This window comes from Theobroma cacao, chromosome 7 (assembly GCF_053813885.1).
Source record: "Theobroma cacao isolate CCN51 chromosome 7, ASM5381388v1, whole genome shotgun sequence".
In the NCBI taxonomy this organism is placed as follows: Eukaryota; Viridiplantae; Streptophyta; class Magnoliopsida; order Malvales; family Malvaceae; genus Theobroma; species Theobroma cacao.
The window spans coordinates 37,609,297-37,627,500 of NC_142645.1; the positions used below are offsets into that span (position 1 = coordinate 37,609,297).

The following is an 18,204-nucleotide window of genomic DNA, read 5'->3' on the forward strand; positions in this document are numbered from 1 at the left end:
TTCATCGCTACATCCAGCATTTTAAATGCCATATTTCATAATTCTCAACTTCGATTATTTCAATAATAATAACATGGCAACCAACTACTTACATTTATATTACCCAAAATAATGTCACCCATTGCCAACTCATGGTGGCAATGTTAATCAAAATAAACATATATTGTTTACAATATGTATCTTAGTGGTTTACATCACTTGTACGTATACACAGGCAAAAAAAGACTCTTGATTTCCAGCGGAGTGACCTTAGGTGAAGGTACAGCTGCTGAATGCCATAATACCTACCAAAAGGTGAATGTCAGTGGATGCCTTAGTTTAGGTCCCAACTACCTCTAAATTTGAAAACATGAAGTTGAAAAGAATGAGTATAAACCCAGTGAGTGAACCTAAGAAGGGAACAAGCAAACGATATAGAATGCCTTTCGAAAATATGATGCACTCGTTTAAAAACAATGCAATTTTGTATATTATGAACAAAACTTGATGTCATGCTGTTTTTCAACTCATTTTAAAACATTTAGGAAATTCAAGCAAGGCAAGCATAGCAGAGCGAATCTCGTTTCAGCGAAAAGGCATTCTCGCTGCTGCGAACTTCAGGGCAAATTTCCATATGACTAGTTATATGATTGGAGTAACCATTATCTATCAACCAAACATCATTCATTGTGTGTTTCTCTGTTATCTTAATCATAAACAGAGCTTCATCGCAATCTTTTTTCTCCTCCACTTCAGTAACCTTTTCTTCATTATTATTCGCCTTAGCCTTACAGACTTTCGCAACGTGTCCCATCTGATTACAATAGCTGCATTTGACATTGAGGCAATACCAACAAAATTTTTCTAAATGGCTACGCTTCTTGCAATATGAACATGGTTGGAACTTGGCTTTACCTTGTCCTTGTTTTTCATCATTGTTTCTTTTGTCTTTCACCTTGTTATCATGGCCATATCTTCTCTGACTATTGCTTACTACTTTGCCACGACTTTTAACCATCAAAGCACATTCAACTTGCCCATCATTTTGAATGAAGCATCTTTGCTCTTGAGCTTGGAGAGTATTCACTAGTTCAGTAACCATGAGTTGAGAGACGTCCTTTGAGTCTTCTAGTGATGAAATCTTTGCCTCAAACTTTTCTGGAAGACTAACCAAGACTTTGTTCACAATTTTCCTCTCGGATAAATCCTCTCCTAGCAGCCTTAACTGGTTAAAAAGCTTCATGATTTTATCATAATACTCTTTAATTGTCTCATCCTCTTTCACTTTCAGTCTAAAGATCTTAAATTCTCTATGCAAGTTGAAAGCCTGCATCTATTGAGTTCTTTCACTCCCATGGAACTCATTCTTCAATTGATCCCAAGCTTCTTTTAGGTTAGCACAAGTCATGATTCTTATGAAAATGGCATCCGATACAACAAATTGGATGCAAGAAAGTGCTTTATATCTCCTTGCTACCTCCTCACTATGCTGTTTAAGTTGAACAATGGTGGGATCAGCATGCCTCATCACTAGAGGATCACCTCCCACCTCCACTATCTCCAATAAATCAAAAGCTCTAAGGTAAGCTTTCATCTTCACAGCCCATATCGCATAATATTCTCCTGTTAATATAGAAGGTGTTGTTGCATTAAAGCTAAATGATACCATAGTAAAGACAATGAGATTTCAGTGAGATTTTTTTTAAAGATAAAAAGACAAAGAAAAGAAGGATGATAAACAGGGACTATTTGAGGAAGAAAAAATAATAAATGATATTGTTTGTGCTATAAAGGTCCCTTAAGATCCTTGATGCAACTCTGATACCATGTTGGAACTTGACAAGAAAACAGAGAATAAAAGCAAGCAAAATAAAATAAAATAAAAGTTGTCTACAAAAGAAAGAAGGCTAACACACTTTCTTTCATACCTCCAACACAACATTAATACATAAAAAAGAGAAAAAGTTAAAACTGAACTTAACTGTCAATTCATGGTACAAACCTACAAACTAGAAAATAACTATTGTCCATGAACTTCACATACATATAAAAAAAAACACTACATAAGAATAGTGGCTATCATGGCCACAAAACAAAAGTAAATTCACTACCAATAACTCTCTAGCAACTCTCCAAGCTTAACTTCAACTTCAACGGAGTTGATCCCTACAAGATGGGAAATGAAAATAAGCTACTAGAACTCATAAGGATTGAACCCCAAGTGGCAAGGGGTTAATCCTAAGGCTCCAAGCTTTGGAAAAAAACAAAACAACCAACTCTTTCCAATTTTCATTTTCTCAACCTCTAACTAGTTCCTTAGAGCACATAAACCTTCTCCCAACCTTTCCAAACCTTCAACCCTTCAAACTTAATTTCAAGGTAAGCTTTGACATTTTTAAGTTTTAATATCAAGATTTTGACCTAGCTTTAGGATTTTGTAAATTTTAGCTCTTTAAACTCATTTTTGAACTAGGGAATTGGGAGTTTATGTTCTTAAAGAAAGTTGTGAAGGTGAGAATGTCTAAGATTGATTATTTTACAGATTGGGTTTGAAGCTTAGGAATTTAATGCAGATTTAATGGAAAATATTTGAAGATTTTACTATTTGTAAATTAAACAACTTGTCGAAAAATTAAGAATTTATACTAGAAATTATTACAATAGGTTTTGATAAGCTCATGTATTTTAGAATAAGCAAGGTTTGACATAGCAAGACTTAGAAGCATGCTTTTGTCCAGGAGAATGGATGCACCATTTTCAAACTATTTTAGTATGTAAAGTTAAAAGACATGACTTGATGATTTGTGATATAGAAGTGTATTATTATTTAGGTTCCCATAGGAATTATAGGTATAATAAAAAAAAATTTTATTTAAATTTACTTGTACTAGGATTTTAGGCTAATCATGTTTTATTTAGGAATAAAACACCTAGTTTATTTAAATCTCTTGCTAACTACTTTAGTTGTACTAGACAACTTAAAGTAGAGTTTTATTAAAATGTGAGTTTATAATACTATAAATAGGACCCTTAGGCTTAGTTATAAGACATTCAAGTTAAGAATTAATAAAGCATATTTTCTTTAGTGAGTAGGAATGCTTGTTTTCTCTAAGCTTTTTTCAAAAGAGTAAGAGATTTTAGTATCTTTGGTTTGGCCAACCAAAGTGAGATTTTAGCTATTTTAGTATCTTTAATGGGGTTTCCAACCTTATCAAGATTGGTGACTCACCTTAGTGGAGTTAAAAACCTCGTCACAATTGGTGTCTTTCTCAATGCTTAGGTATCTTCACAATGGCTTAACGCCAAGTTGTTAATGAATATGTTTTCCCTTTACTATTTTATAAATGCAATTGAGTTGTGAATGTGTTGGCATTCTAAGAAAATATAACAATTACAGGAATGAAGAGAGAAAACCAAGAAGAATTTTCAAGAAGACAACTTGTATTGCAACGGTAAAAAGGCTTTATATACAAAGCAGTAATAGAAGAAAACAAAACGAGGACGCTTTGCATAACAACTAGCCTAGGAGATATGAAAAAAGGGACCCACGCAGCTGTATGCTGTTGAGCGATTCAACACACTCAGCAAAATGGACAATATTATAGGCACATGGCTTTTACGAAAAACAAGGCAAACTAACAACCAAATGAAACTTAAAGGGCAAATAAAGAAATAAAATCCAACATGTGAAGTACAAATCTAGTGATGATTAGCTCAATGTGTGAAGAGTACACACCAGACAATTTGAAACCTTTCGCGCCATATGCTTGCATTTTGATCTTCATCTTCAACACACCCTCTGAAGGTTAAAATAGAAAATTTCTTGCTTGTGTTTAATAGTCTCAAACTTCTCCTTGCTCAGGCCTTTTGTAAAAACATCAACTATTTGGTTTTCAGTGCCGCAATACATAACTGAAATTTCTCCATTGTTAACAGTTTCTTTTATGGCATGAAATTTGACTCGAATATGTTTGGTTCTTCCATGATTAATAGGATTTAAAACTATAGCCATAACCGATTTGTTATCTACTTAGAGGACAATTGGTTCTTGCTAAATGACTTTCAAATCCAACCAAATCTTCCTGAGCCAAAGTGCTTGATTTGTGGCAAAAGCAACAGCAACATATTTTGCCTCTGCTGAAGATTAAGCAACAATTTCTTGTTTCTTACAGTTTCAAGAAAAAACACCACTTTTAAAGGAGAAACAGTAGCCATTAGTACTTTTGGAATCTTCTTAGCTCCCTACCCAACCACTATCAAAGAAGCCTTGAAGTTTTTTATTCACACTTTTACTATACCTCAGACCTATCACAGCCCAATTTTCAGGCCATGACCGGTGCAAGGGCCCAAATGGGCTCAGCCCACTGAGCCCAAGCAAGACTACTTAATTGATCTTATACATTAATCCCTATTCCTTTAGAATCCAAAGCTCGAAATGTTCAAATACCGTTTCTTTGAAAACGATTCATAAAACCCAATCATACATTCATAATGGCATCATCCACCAATATATTCATTAATAGATTAACAATGATTCTTAATGTTCACATTAAATATTCACATACACATAATTAGACCTTGACCATCAGCGGAGTGACTTTGGACACGATTGATAACACTTAGTGTCACATTAAACCTACCAAGCAATATACAGGGAGAAGCACCTCATCTTAGGATCCAATGACCTTTAACTTAGGAAACCTAAAACATGAATTTTAAAAACGTGAGTATAAACTCAGTGAGTGAACATAGGAAGAGAACAAGCATCAATCTATCTTGATGCATTTATGTTGTAGACAATGCAATTTAACTCAATTTCTTGTCACAACGGAAATCTATCTTTGCTGCGGTGAAAATCAAGTGGAAATCGTTTCTTAAGTTTTAACATTTAAAAATCAATGCAACCACAATATAATTTCCAAACCCTCTATATATATATCATACATAAACATATATATAACCATCGGACTCGCCCCCAACTCAGTTTCAGCTTATGTGCATTACCACACCGCACATAGCCGGGTCAACACAGCTCATGTGCACTCATACACTGCACATGGCTGGGTCAGCCCAACTCATGTGCACTCCTACACCGCACATGGCTGGGTCATAATTATCACACAAAAATATCATTTAATGTATAATATACACATCAATATAATGTAGAAACTCATGAATTCATCATGTTCTTATCTCATAATATCAAAACATTTTATCAAGGGCTTGTTCCCATGCAACTTTTAAAGAAAAACCAACAAAATATTTCAAGTGGCTCAATCAAGCATAAAATCATTTATTCCAATACATTTTAATACAAGTTCACTCACCTGGCAACAACGAGATATTAAGTTGCTATTTGTTCGGAGGTGTCTCTAACTATTTTCATTGGTCGGTCACTCGTTATTTACTCAGGCACGCCCCCATAATACTCTAACTTTATCTTTACACTTCCTAGCAATAATACGAACTCAATATATTTAATTACATATGTATACGAGCAGCACTTCAATCAATTAATCCTTACTGAAATTTATATTTTTCCTCCTATCATGAAACCATCTTCAATTAACTCACATCTTAATACATTTTTACTAAAATTACTTTTTCCATTGCTTACGTAATTCCTTAAATTATATCACCGACAACTTAATTATGATGTCACGTGTCTACTTCAGCCTTTCTAAATAATTTCCACCAAAATTCATCTTATATTTTCACACATAATCCACATATATGGCAGCAACAATCATTCTCACTTTCACTCGATTATTTCTTAGTTTACACGCATCGTTATCTATCTAACTTTTAAGACTTTGTTTCTCAATCCTCCATCCACAATATTCCTTTTTCATTTCTTTCAAATGACATGTCATACAATCTTAACAATTTTCAACTAGCTTATGCAAGTAGATCCTTTCAACAACCATAATTTCCCCCCAATATTCAACTAACCGTAGGCTTTAAAACATAGTGTTAAGCTTACCGTTTTCTTGTTCCACTTTGAGTCCTTCGTGTACCCATGGGTTTATTGGCTTACATGTTATCAATTTTTTTCCAATCAAGCCAATCTTTGCTGCCACAAGAGATTTCTCTAAGTCTCTAACTCATTTTCAAAGACTGCTCAAGCCAAAAACAAGAATTCAACCCGTTCCTTGCTTCAATCACCAAAACCAAGCTTTTTCTTCCTTTCTCTCTTTTTCTTTCTTCTTCTCCTAGAGTTTATATGTGCTGGAAATTGGGGTTAGAAGTTGTAACTTTGGTGCACAAGAAGTTGGGAGAAGAATGAAGCAAGAAGAGAAAAGAAATGAAAAGAAAATAAGGAAAGAAAATGAAAGAAAATTAATTTTTCATGGAAGAATGGGAGAATGGCGTTGGAAGCTTCAAGAATGAAGAAGCAAATATCTTGCTAGGAGGATAAGGACTATTTTGGGCTAATAAGGATGAGAGTCAAAACTTTCTTTGGTAGCTTTGACCAAACTTTATGCAAAATTACCATTTTGCCCTTTAAGTTTATTTCCATTTTAATTTAGTCCTCCCAACACTCATTTAACTCCAATTTCCTTCTATTATCTTCTTCTACATATGTACAAACAAAAGCATGAAGTTGGTACTCCAACGCAGTGTCCCCATAATATTTAAAATATTTATTAACCTGCGCTATCTTTACTTAATAAAGACACGTAGCCCCATTAACGTCATTTTTCTTCAAAATTTTTCTCATTCTTCTTCTCCCCCACTTAGGTTGCCCATATACTCCTTCTTCATGAAAAATTTTAATACTGAATAAAATATTAATATTTTAATATTATTTTATTAATAAATTAATATTTTAATATTATTTTATTAATAAAATAATATTTTATTCCAAAAATTTCCTCGTCTCCACTTGTCCCCTTGGTACCCTAAATACCTTATTATGCCTCAATTGACTTCCAAATCACTTTTTATCTTGCAAATTCTTCTCTGAAAATAAATTATTATTTTATTATTATTTCCTCATGTGCGGAATATTTTATCCCAAACCATTCCTTTTATCTTTCATCATTTCTAAACATTATAATTAACCTCAATTGGCATCCAATAAGCTTTATTAGTCACCATATCAAAGTACGGGGTATTATAGTCCATAACTTAAGGTTCCTTTAATATATGAAAAAATCCTTTTAACTACAATCAAATGAACTTCTGATGGCTTTTGCATATATCTGGATAATAAGCTAGTAGCATACATGATATCTGGTCTAGATGCAGATAAATAAAGTAGACTGCCTATCACCTTCCTATAGTGAGTTTCATCAACCTCTGCACTTCCATAATTTTTGCTAAACTTAGTACCAGTAATTATTGGTGGTGTTGTCCCTAAACCCAACTCTCGATTATAAATTTCCTTAGTAACTCTGCAACATATTTTTTTTTTATGTATCGTAATGCAATATTTTCTCTGATCAATCTATAAACCCAAGAAATATGACATTTTTCCCAAGTCACTCGCGGCACTTCCATAATGCTCTTGTTGATTTTAATCTTAAAGTCATCTATAAAGTTTCCATCAAGACCAGTGATGAATGGATCATCTACATAGAGTGAAACTATAAAGAAATAAGATTACCTAAACTTTTTATATACATTGTTTGCTCACTATCACTCCCAATAAAGCCTTGATTCTTCAAGTAATTATCCATTCTTTCATACCATTCCTGGGGGCCTATTTAAGCCCATAGAGAGCCTTTATCAGCTTACAAACTTTGCCTTCATTTCCAAGTTCAATAAAGCCCTTAAGTTGTTCCACATAAATGTCTTCTTTGATTGTCCCATTCAAAAATGCATATTTGATGTCCAAGTGCCAAATCTGCCATCTTTCCATGGTTACAAGTGCCACCAGTAGCCTAATTGTGTCATGTTTGGCTACTAGTGCAAACATTTCAAAGAAGTCCACCCCATACAGTCTAAAAGAATACCTTCACAACTAGCCTAGCTTTATTTTTATTAACTGAGCCGTCTGAGTTAATTTTGGTTCTAAACACCCACTTAACTCTAATAATTTTATATTTATCAAGCTTATCAACCAGAATCCAAGTTTGACTTTTTTTTATCGTAGCCATCTCAACCTCCACGGCTTGCTTCCACTTTTCATCAATAATAGCCTTAACATATTTATTAGGTTTTGCTAGGATCATATCACACCTAGCATAAATCTCCTACAATGACTTTGTTCATCTTACAGGAACTTCATCAGTATTCTCATCTGTATTAGCAAGAACATCTAACTCTTGTAAGTAGTCTACAACAACTTTATGATTTTGTGAGCTTTCTACAATGTTTGAGATCCAGTTCCATCTCATGCTCTCATTAAACACCACATCCTTGCAAATAAATAGCTTCTAAGGTTTGGCATTTAGCAGCATATATCCCTTTGAAGTTTCACTATACGACACGTGTTGTAGGAACGGATTTTTCATCCAGCTTTGTTCTTCTTGCACCTCATACCTTTGCATAGCAAATACATCCAAGCACTTTAAAGTGATCCGCAGTAGGTTTAACATCAAGCAATGCTTCATAAGGAGTTTTACCCGTCAGAGCTTTGGTTGGTGCTAGATTAAGCAAATAATTGATTTTGTTAACTGCCTTTGCCCGCAGAGTCTTTGGTAAACCTTTCTCAAACAGTAAATACCTTGCCATCTCCATAAAGGTCCTATTTTTCCTTTCTGACACGCCATTATACTAAGAGCTATAACTGACTATTAGTTGATGTATAATTCCAAACTTAATCAGATACTTTTCAAACTCCTTTGCTTTATACTCAGTTCCATTATCGGTCCTTAGTTTTTTATGTTGAAGCTCATCTGATTTTCAACTAATGCTTTTGAAATTTGTAAACAACCATCCAACTATATTTAGTAAAGTCATTAATAAAAAGAATATAATAGTTGCTTCCATTGAGAGATGCAGTCTTCATTAGACCCCCCAAGATCAGTGCGAAGCAACTGCAACTTTTGTGTTGCATACCACCTTCTGGTTTTGGGAAATAAGACACGTTCCTACTTACTAAGCTGACCCTAAAACCCTAAAACTTATCAAACTTAGATATTTTCGATAGACCAACAACCATATATTTCAAGGCCATTTACATCAGTGAACCATAGTTCACATGGCCAAACCTTCTATACCGTAGTTCTACATCAGTTAAGGTACATTTATAAGTAGCATGACTTACCTTCATCCAATCCAAGGGAAAACACTTGTTTCTCATGTGAGTAGTAAATAGTTCAACTCCAACAAAATCCTTTACAGTGCATGTTCTGTCCTTGAAAGTTAACTCATAGCTATCATCCAAAAGTTTGACCAACATTAAGAAAATTTTTGGCTAACATTTAGAGCATAAAACAAATTTGAAATTGTCTTCAAACCACTACTTGTTTGAACTCCCACTGTTCCAACTCCAAACACATGTAAAACTCTCCATTGCCAATCTCCATTTTGGTTTTATACTTGTCATTCAAAGTGATAAAAATCTTTTTATAGCCAATCAAGTGATTTGAACAAGCATTGTCTATTAGCCTAATCTTTCAGCTCAACAACAGTTGCTTTTTCTTTTGCCTTGGCACCACGATTTTTACACACCGTCTCAACATGACCTTATTGGTTACAAGCTCTGCACTTAACATTTGGCTTGTACCAATGGCATCTCTTAGTAGTGTAAATTTTGTTTTCTTGCAATATGAGCCAGCAGGAAAAGTTTTTTTATGATCTCTTTGTTTTCTTGCCACCATTTTTCTTGCTTTTTTCTTTTCTCTCATTTCTAAATTTCATTTTACTACCATTATTGGTTCTTTTGTCAACATTCCTCGTCACAAAGGCTCACTCAATATGAGTTTCTTGCCTTAGTGCCCTCCTCTGTTTTGAGCTTGAAGGGCATTCAATAGCTCAGTTACAAAAATGGCTCCTAGATCTTTAGAAACCTCTAGAAAAGAGATTTTTCCTTCAAATGTCTCTAGCAAGCCCACCAGTAGCTTATTCACTATCCTTTTCTCAGACACATTCTCACCTAAAAGCCTCAGTCGATTCACAACATTAAAAACCCTTTCAAAATAATCTTAGACTAGTTCATCATCCCTCATTTTCAAAAGTTCAAACTCCCTCCAAAGATTCAGAGCTTGAATCTCTCTAGTCCTATCACTTCCATGAAATTCTTCTTTCAATTTATCTCAAGCTTCCTTAAGGGTTTTATAGTTCATGATTCTAGTAAAAATGGAATTTTTTATAACAAAATGAAAACATGAAAAGGCTTTGTACATTTTAGTAGCCTCCTTGTTATGTTGCTTAAGTTGAGCTATGATCGGATTAGCAACCCTCAACGCAAGGGGTATCCATCAATTCGATGATCTCCAACATGTCATATGCTCTCAAGTAAGCTTCCATCTTTATTACCTAGATAAGATAATTTTGGCTTGAAAAGATTGGGGGAGCTATAACGCTGAAGCTTGAAGCTACCAATGAAGTGATAGATGGAACAAAAGAAATAATAACGATGAGATGTGACCCAAAAACAGTAATATTTCTACACTACACAACATACGTCCCTTAAGATCATCAGACAGTCTGATGCCATGTTAGAATTCAAAGAGAGTATACCAATAGAGGTTTAACAAGAATTAAGAGAAAAACCAAGAAGAATTTTGTAGAAGACAAATTGTATTGCAATGGTGAAAAGGCTTTATATACAAAGCAATAATAAAAGAAAGCAAAACATTAACAACTAGCTTAAGAGAAATGAAAAAGGGACCCACACAATTGTATGTCGTTGGGTGATTCAACACATCCAACAAAATGGACAAAATGTTATAGGCACATGGCCTTTACCAAAAACGAGGCCTCCTAACAACCAAATGAAATTTAAAGGGCAAATAAAGAAATAAAAGCTAGCACGTTAAGTATACGTTTGGTGATGATCAACTCAATGCTTGAAGAGTACACGCCGACACAATTTGAAATACTTTCCGTGCCATATGACTACATTCTGATCGTCATCTTCAACAAAATGCACCTAAGATTTTGAAATACTTTTCAAACTATTATGTATATGTAAATATCTTACTACGTATTAATTTTCAACAAAAAGTACAAGTCCTTTGAAGTGTTTTGTACCAAAACCACCACTTCAATCAGATGTGTATGAAGTACTTGAAGCATATTAAGTTAATGTGGTTGTGTGATGCTAATTCCCCATACTAAATGAGATATGAATGAACACACAATATAAGTATTATTGACGTGTATGTAGTAACACCCCCAACTCTGACATAAAGTGAGTATGATGTTAACTTAAGCTATTTGAGGAGTTAAATTGAGCTTTGATGTATAACTAGTACACTTATCGATATGCCCATGCGAACAGAGACTGATTATATCAGCTGCAACGCGCAAGCCCTATAGTTTAGTATGGATTAAGGTTGGTTAAAACCCAGTGCTCAATCTTGGTTTTTGTAAAAGAAAAGAAAATTGACGAAAACAAAAAATCAATATGTTTAGGAGGCAACAGAAGAATAATTGTTACACTATGTCAAGACGTGGATAAAAACCAAATGTTATCTCCAAGGGTACAGCATCTAAATGCAAAAAGAAACTAATCATAATTAAACAAGATGTAAAGAAAATTAATGGCAGTACATAGGGTACTATATCAACCATGTTGAATTCTAATGCTTAAGAATGTGCACACACAGTAAAGTGGGATGGATGCATGTGACAAAATTGAATACAGCAAGAAAAAGCACACAATTGAGTACAGAAGTAACTTATCTATATTGATTGAATATATTTAAAACATCAACACCCTAGTATTGTTACCCTAAACCCTCTGCTCTATGCTATTATTAAAATATTATGTGCAGCAAATAAAAAAAGAATGATGCCCAAGAGTAATGGATGTATTTGATTACCTCTTTTTCACAAGGCTGAATAATGCAGTAATGTAGATAGATGCCTCAGCAGATAGAGTAGATAGAAAGCGTTATAAGTTGCCGTCCAAGAAAAATTAATTTTGCGAGTAAATGTTTAATAGATAGAGGCATCATAAAGTATTCTAGTGACTGAAATGATATTACCTTACTTAGCAAATTTTCTTAAAACTCAAATCCCGAAAGCGAAAGAACAATTCAGTAATGCTTATGACACCAAAAACAGTAGGAAATAAAACAGTATCGATACATGTATTGGAAGTTCAAATAGCTAGACAAAAGGAAGTCTGGATAAGAGAACTTATGTGCACAATTCAGGGCTACCAACGAATCCGATCTCAACCAAAAGCAGACAATGTGCAGCATCATCCCTTCCATTAGGATAATTGCCCAAAATATAAACATGTCGTAGCGGTATAAAGTATCAGTTTAGAAATATATCAATCATGTTAAAGCTGTTGTATAATGATTCAAACCAGATCACATACCTGAAAATAGGACAGCTGTACAAACATTGGGTCCGTTACCACTTCATTTGACTCCTGAAATGGCTTCTTTGTAAATATGAGTTTACAGTGTAATATTTCCCCTTTACTTCGATCATTAGCTGCCTTGAATTCCGCCAGCAAATCGCCAATATATTTATTATCATCTAACCCAATGTATTCCTCTGTGACAATAAGTGAGCATTAGACAATAGTGTCAGCAATCTTTACGCAGGAAACAATCAAGAAGTAAAATAGATACCATTCCCTGGATCAGGAGACTTGGAACCTGTAACAACTTTACGTCATTCAAACAGGCTGAAGCTCGAATAAGTTGAAAGCCTAATCATACCCTGAATCTCCTGATTCAAGAACTTGAAGATAAAGTATACCCATCAATGGCATCCAAGCAGAAGAAACTTTCTTAATCAAATTTAATTAGCACCTATCAGTGTGGAAGCCTAGCTGCTGCCATGTTTAGTAAACAGGTTGAAGGCCAAGAATAGAAATTTCTAACCCTAATTTCTTGGTAAAAAATAGTGAGCCAAATTTTAATAGCATTCGAAGGAACAACCTAACAAAAGATTATAAAAGAACCTCCCAATAAAACATAGAATTTGAGTTTCATATTAAAGATTATAGCCTACCAAAGATGATCATATCATGCAGGAACTTGAATTCTGTAAAGGAAAAAATTGGTTAAGCGGTGGATTGTGACTTTATTCTAAACGCTAAGTAGGAAAAATGCAACAACCACAGTGAATTTGTCTTTAGCTTGCAAAAACAATTATAAGGAATTCCTTATCCACCAAAATAAAAGAAGAAGGTTTTTTTTTCACTCACTGGCTCAAGAAATATCCAATGCTAAAACCTATCAATTTGTCATGACTTTAAGTAATGTATTTGGATTATGACAGCCAGCTCTTTGGCTTTTTAAACATCATAGATAGTTTTGGCCTTTATAAACAATAAGTTTGACTGAAAAAATGTGATTAATTTATTTTCCTCTAATAAAATTACACCTACACTGATGATAGACATAAAGTTGAGAATACTAAATAGTACCTCTACAGCATCAGGCACAGTCGTTGCCATGTCATATGTTATTTCTCCAAAAGTTTCATCCAAGTAAAACACTATAGTTGTTAGCTTTCAACCGGTTAAAATAGCTTTCAATCTCCTGACGTGCTGGTATTGTAATACAGAGGCCAGCTTTGACAGAATGCTTCAAAGCATTGAACGTATTTAGTGCAAGAGTTTGGACCTCAGAGTCGGTGCTTGCACCGTGCGCTACATTGTGAACATACTCAGATAAATATCCACCTATGACTTTGATAGGAGGCATGGAGGATGCACATAAATACATCAGCTCCCATTCTTTGATCAAGTTTTGCCTGTATCATCCAAATGAATGAAGATAAGTGGCAGGAAGAAAGCCACAAGGAATACATAAAAAAAAGGATTGTTTTAAAATATGTGCAAAAAATTCATCTCGAAGTTGAACACGCTTCCAAGTTTGCTCATATAGTTTGCTCAATCTGTTCATCTAAGCTTAGTGGAGTTACTCGTTCAGATAAATCAACTCCCATATACTTCAAGACTATGTGGAACATTTTTAGTAGTGAGGTTGGAATGGATAGTTAATACTTCTAACTTCGATTTTTCAGAGTTTGATTAACATAAAAATTATGTTCAAAAAAAGAGCATATGATTACCTTTTGGAAACACAACATATCCTCAAATGTGAACTTTTCTCGAACTTGATTTTCCAGCAGAATTAATCTGTATCTGCATCACTCTTAAGAAACCCTCCACCTACACAATTGATTGAAAATCAGAATTTCAAGAAGCATTGGTCCAGAAAGAATCAGAAGCCTGACATGAATTCTGATTATTTTTTCATGCACAATCAACGGCAACTTTGCACAATATCCTTATAGCTAGAAGGTGCAGTTCCCCACCTGAACTTTGCACAATATCCTTATAAAAAGAAAACAAAGATGATTAAAAGCAGTGGAAAATGCTCTGCTCTTGGTACCAGTGTCCAGATCTTCTTCCCCTCATGGACATCGAAGCTTTTCTAAAGGACAAGGGTGGACACGACAAAGAACGCAGAGGTAAACATGAGCTTTGGCACATTGAAATAGTTGAACGGTGAATCTGAAAAACATATAAGCCTCCCTTCGACTTCATGGAATATTAGAATATTAAAAGATAAACATGAGCTTTGGCACATTGAAATAGTTGGGCAAGAAACATGAAAAGGGTTTGCACAAAATTGATAGATTCATGGAATTGGAAAATGCTAGCCGGCTATGCCTTGCCGGCCTTTGTTGTTCAACTCGCACCAAATAATAAGAAGGAGCAGAAGCAGAAGAAGGATCTGTAATGTTTAAAAAGTTAAAAACTTTTCCTTCACGAGAAATGCCTGTTAGAATGGCTACATCACTTGTTGTCTTGACATATACTATTAGTATGTATCGTTTAATATTCTAATATTTTTATTAGACTTGGTTGCTGAAATTTTAAAGCCTTTCACATGCATGCATGCATGCCAAAAAGTAGTGAGAAGATGTGCTTGAAAGGGAGTTATGAGTAAAAATGATTTGTGAAGTTGAATGAAACTGGAGAAGAAAGTCCAGGATTGAAAAACATTTATAATTCATGAAAAAAAAATACACTTCCCATTTAGAAATAAAATCTGCATCATAACTAGCAGGCTCGACAGATTAACGCACATAGGTATTGCTAACCTGTCAAGCCAATTTCCCTATAAAGGTCCGGAGGAGTTAGCATGTCATAGCCAATGGTAGATGAGCTGAACTCCGGAGCATATTCATCAATCAAGATGAAACATCTTCGTGCGAATGATTCCTAAAATATAAAACAGAAAAACGATTCAAATACATGCGGAGTCAATACTTCACAAGACTCAAATATATGCAAAGTCATAATATACTGAAAAATGACTTGACATTTCCCCTTGCATCTTCAAGATAGCAGCAGTTTGCTCATTCTTTCTATCAATATCCTGAGATGAGAGGATAATAAAACTTGATAGGCAAAAATGGATTCAACTAATGAATTGTGAGCAACAAGGCATAAACATTGAAATTCCTTGTAGGATTATGGCAAATTTATATCCAAATCCGGTACGTACATAGAGGACACAATTGAAAATTTAAAGAACCAGTACCTCTTTCATTCCCCTCGGTTCCTCTAATCATTCTGCACTGCAGCAAAATCTGCAACAGCCAACTCTTTTGTAACCCTTTTCAAGCTCGGAGACTTGAAAAAGCTTTAAGGGTTTCCATTCTTGCTCAAGGCTCTTCTTGAGGATTTTCACCTACATTTTGAGTGCCTGTCTGAACCATCAATCCAATTAATATGTAGAATTTGCACAAATACAATTCCAATCTGACTATACTACCTCTTCATCTTTCTTGCATTCTAGTCCAGAAATCGTCTGTTCCAATATGACCTTCTCATTTGTTAATCTTTTTGTCTTTTCTTCAGCCATGTGACCCTCTCCTGTACTGACTGCAAAATAGAACATAGTGCAAAAAGGTTTATCAATTACAACGGTTATCATATATAAAATCGGGGGGATGACATAGGGCGTTACTTAATAGCGTAGCATTATGGAGTCCTACCTGATTGATTGTTCCACCTGTGTCCCCTTTGGCATTGTTATCTAAAGCTGGATTACTTAACTTAGCCAACCTAACTTCCATCATCTTCTTCTCTAAGAGAGCAGCCTACCTACAACATTCAAATGTAAAAAAAGGAAAAGTAGAGGGAAAATCGATATAAAGAGCAGCACCCCTTTCTTCTCATAATCAACAGGCTCCCATCACGGTCGCACATAACTTCCATTAAGTCTTCCTACTCTTTCCTCAAGGCACTCTGATTCTGCCTTGATTTCTCAACTATTGCCCTTGCTTCTCATGCAATTTTCCCAACAACAACAACAACTAGATTCAAGTACACAACACATTAATTTCAAATGAAGTTTCCAAGACAGAGAGATGCGATCAGAACATTCAGAAGTGAAGAATGCAATCTGGATTCAATGGGAATCGCAAAATTTCTTTTAAAGCTTACTCGATTAGTGTCCTTCTGAGATTCTTCAACAGCCTTTAAGCCAACCGTAAATCAAGAATAACGAATTTAAACAAAATACCTGGTAATTACACGACATCCCCCCGATTCGCTGGCGTGGGCATGTCTGGTTAGTACGTTGATTTATCAAGGAGGAGCCTTGTGTTTCTGTTTCTGCTTTTTTTTTTTGGGTTGGGTCTTTGGATTGTGCTTTAATTTTTTGGAAAATTTGTAGGAGCTGGGTTGGTTTCTCGTAGGGGGGAAATTTGTCTTTGGTTTCTAGTTCATTTTGCTCTTTAAGAGGACTGTTGGGCGGGCCTAAACCCAACGCTGTGTTTAAATTAAAAGGGGCTACAATTTTTTTGTTTTTTTTTGCCATAAGGTGGTCTTAACTTTAAAAGATCATAACTTTAAGCTCGGTTATCCGATTGGGGTGATTTTTTTTTTGAATCCACATAACTTTTCGAGATCTACGCGTGGACAAACCGCCGAAGGCGGTTTGCTACCGTTTTGACCCCAAAAAACCTCATTTTAGCCTTGAATTTGAATTTTTATTCTTTTTTTGTTTTTTTTTTAAGATTTGACCTCCCATTGTTTCGATTTTGTTTACGACAAAATTGGTCTTGATAGCAGGAACCATTGCGATTTTTTTTTTATTATTGGGTGCAAGAAAAGAGTGCAAAAAGGTTTAGTTGTTACTGGCAGTCGTTATATAAACTTTTGGCTGCAATTTAACATCATCTGTTTAGTTCGTTGTGTGGTTAATTGCTTAGTGATTGCATTATTGATCTCGGGTTCGAGTCATGCTGCTTGCACAGTGCAATTTAATTTTTTTTGCCTTTGATTGCGACCATTAAATCGATCTCTAATATCAATTAAGCTTGCATTAAATTTATCCAACGTATTCCCTGCATATCAAAAATGGATCCTTCTGTGTTTGTATTTTCTTTTCGAATGGTAAAGGATGCCTGAAACAAGAAAATTAGAACTCAATGTGATAGGGGAGAAAAAAAATTAATTTTTTTGTCATAGTGATTTATATCATTTTTTTTTCAATCAAAGACAAATAAATGTTATGATTGGCATGACTAAAGATCCACTGTGTAAAGGTACGGATAACCGTCTTCACTTGTATACGGTAACATAAAGATCTCACTTACTAGAAAGTTATTAGAAAATGAAAAAGATGATCCTAATGCACTGGAATCCAATAATTAATCTAGTAAATATTGTTTTCGCAGTCAAATCATGCATAAAAAGTGTTGTTTTTTGTATTATAAATTCTAGATGTGATAGTATAGATTGACCCGTTTAATTGTTTCAGATGGCATGGATAGAAGTTAGCATTTATTAAAAGCACTGCTTGTTCAAATTTTGCAAAGAAAGACATAAAATTCGAACCTAAAATAAGCATTTTCTGGTCCCCGCATGCATAACTTTCCTTAAGCAGTAAAAGAGAAAATGTATATGTATTTTATCCTTGTGTGATACGGATCATTTAGGTTATCTTCTAATGTATACGATGCGTCACGATATTAATAAAAGATGATACGTATTTATAGCTGTATTGCATTTTATCAAATATCAAAAATGGGGCGTATCGTATAAGCTTATTTATAATTGATTATTAAAAACTTTATTTTTTTGTATTTTATTTTTTTGTTTGAAACCTGAATAATTAT

General features: G+C 34.4%; 1 protein-coding gene, 1 long non-coding RNA gene and 1 pseudogene across 3 annotated transcripts; all 3 read right to left on the minus strand.

Moving 5' to 3' along the window:
- Window positions 1–529: 529 nt before the first annotated feature.
- On the minus strand, window positions 530–1,312 carry LOC148761861 (uncharacterized). Its single transcript, XM_088808733.1, has one exon. It carries the CDS (start codon window positions 1,310–1,312, stop codon window positions 530–532), a length of 783 nt encoding a protein of 260 aa, XP_088664859.1.
- A 10,708-nt stretch (window positions 1,313–12,020) lies between these two features.
- LOC148761862 (kinesin-like protein KIN-14I) lies at window positions 12,021–13,811 on the minus strand (annotated as a pseudogene). Its single transcript, XR_016027358.1, has 3 exons — window positions 13,487–13,811; window positions 12,684–12,783; window positions 12,021–12,606 (listed from the first exon to the last, which is right to left on the minus strand). The product of XR_016027358.1 is annotated as a kinesin-like protein KIN-14I (transcript).
- A 1,586-nt stretch (window positions 13,812–15,397) lies between these two features.
- On the minus strand, window positions 15,398–16,831 carry LOC18595026 (uncharacterized). The gene is made up of 4 exons (XR_016027359.1): window positions 16,075–16,831; window positions 15,852–15,961; window positions 15,618–15,786; window positions 15,398–15,452 (listed from the first exon to the last, which is right to left on the minus strand). It is a non-coding gene; the product is annotated as an uncharacterized LOC18595026 (long non-coding RNA).
- Between the last annotated feature and the right edge of the window lie 1,373 nt (window positions 16,832–18,204).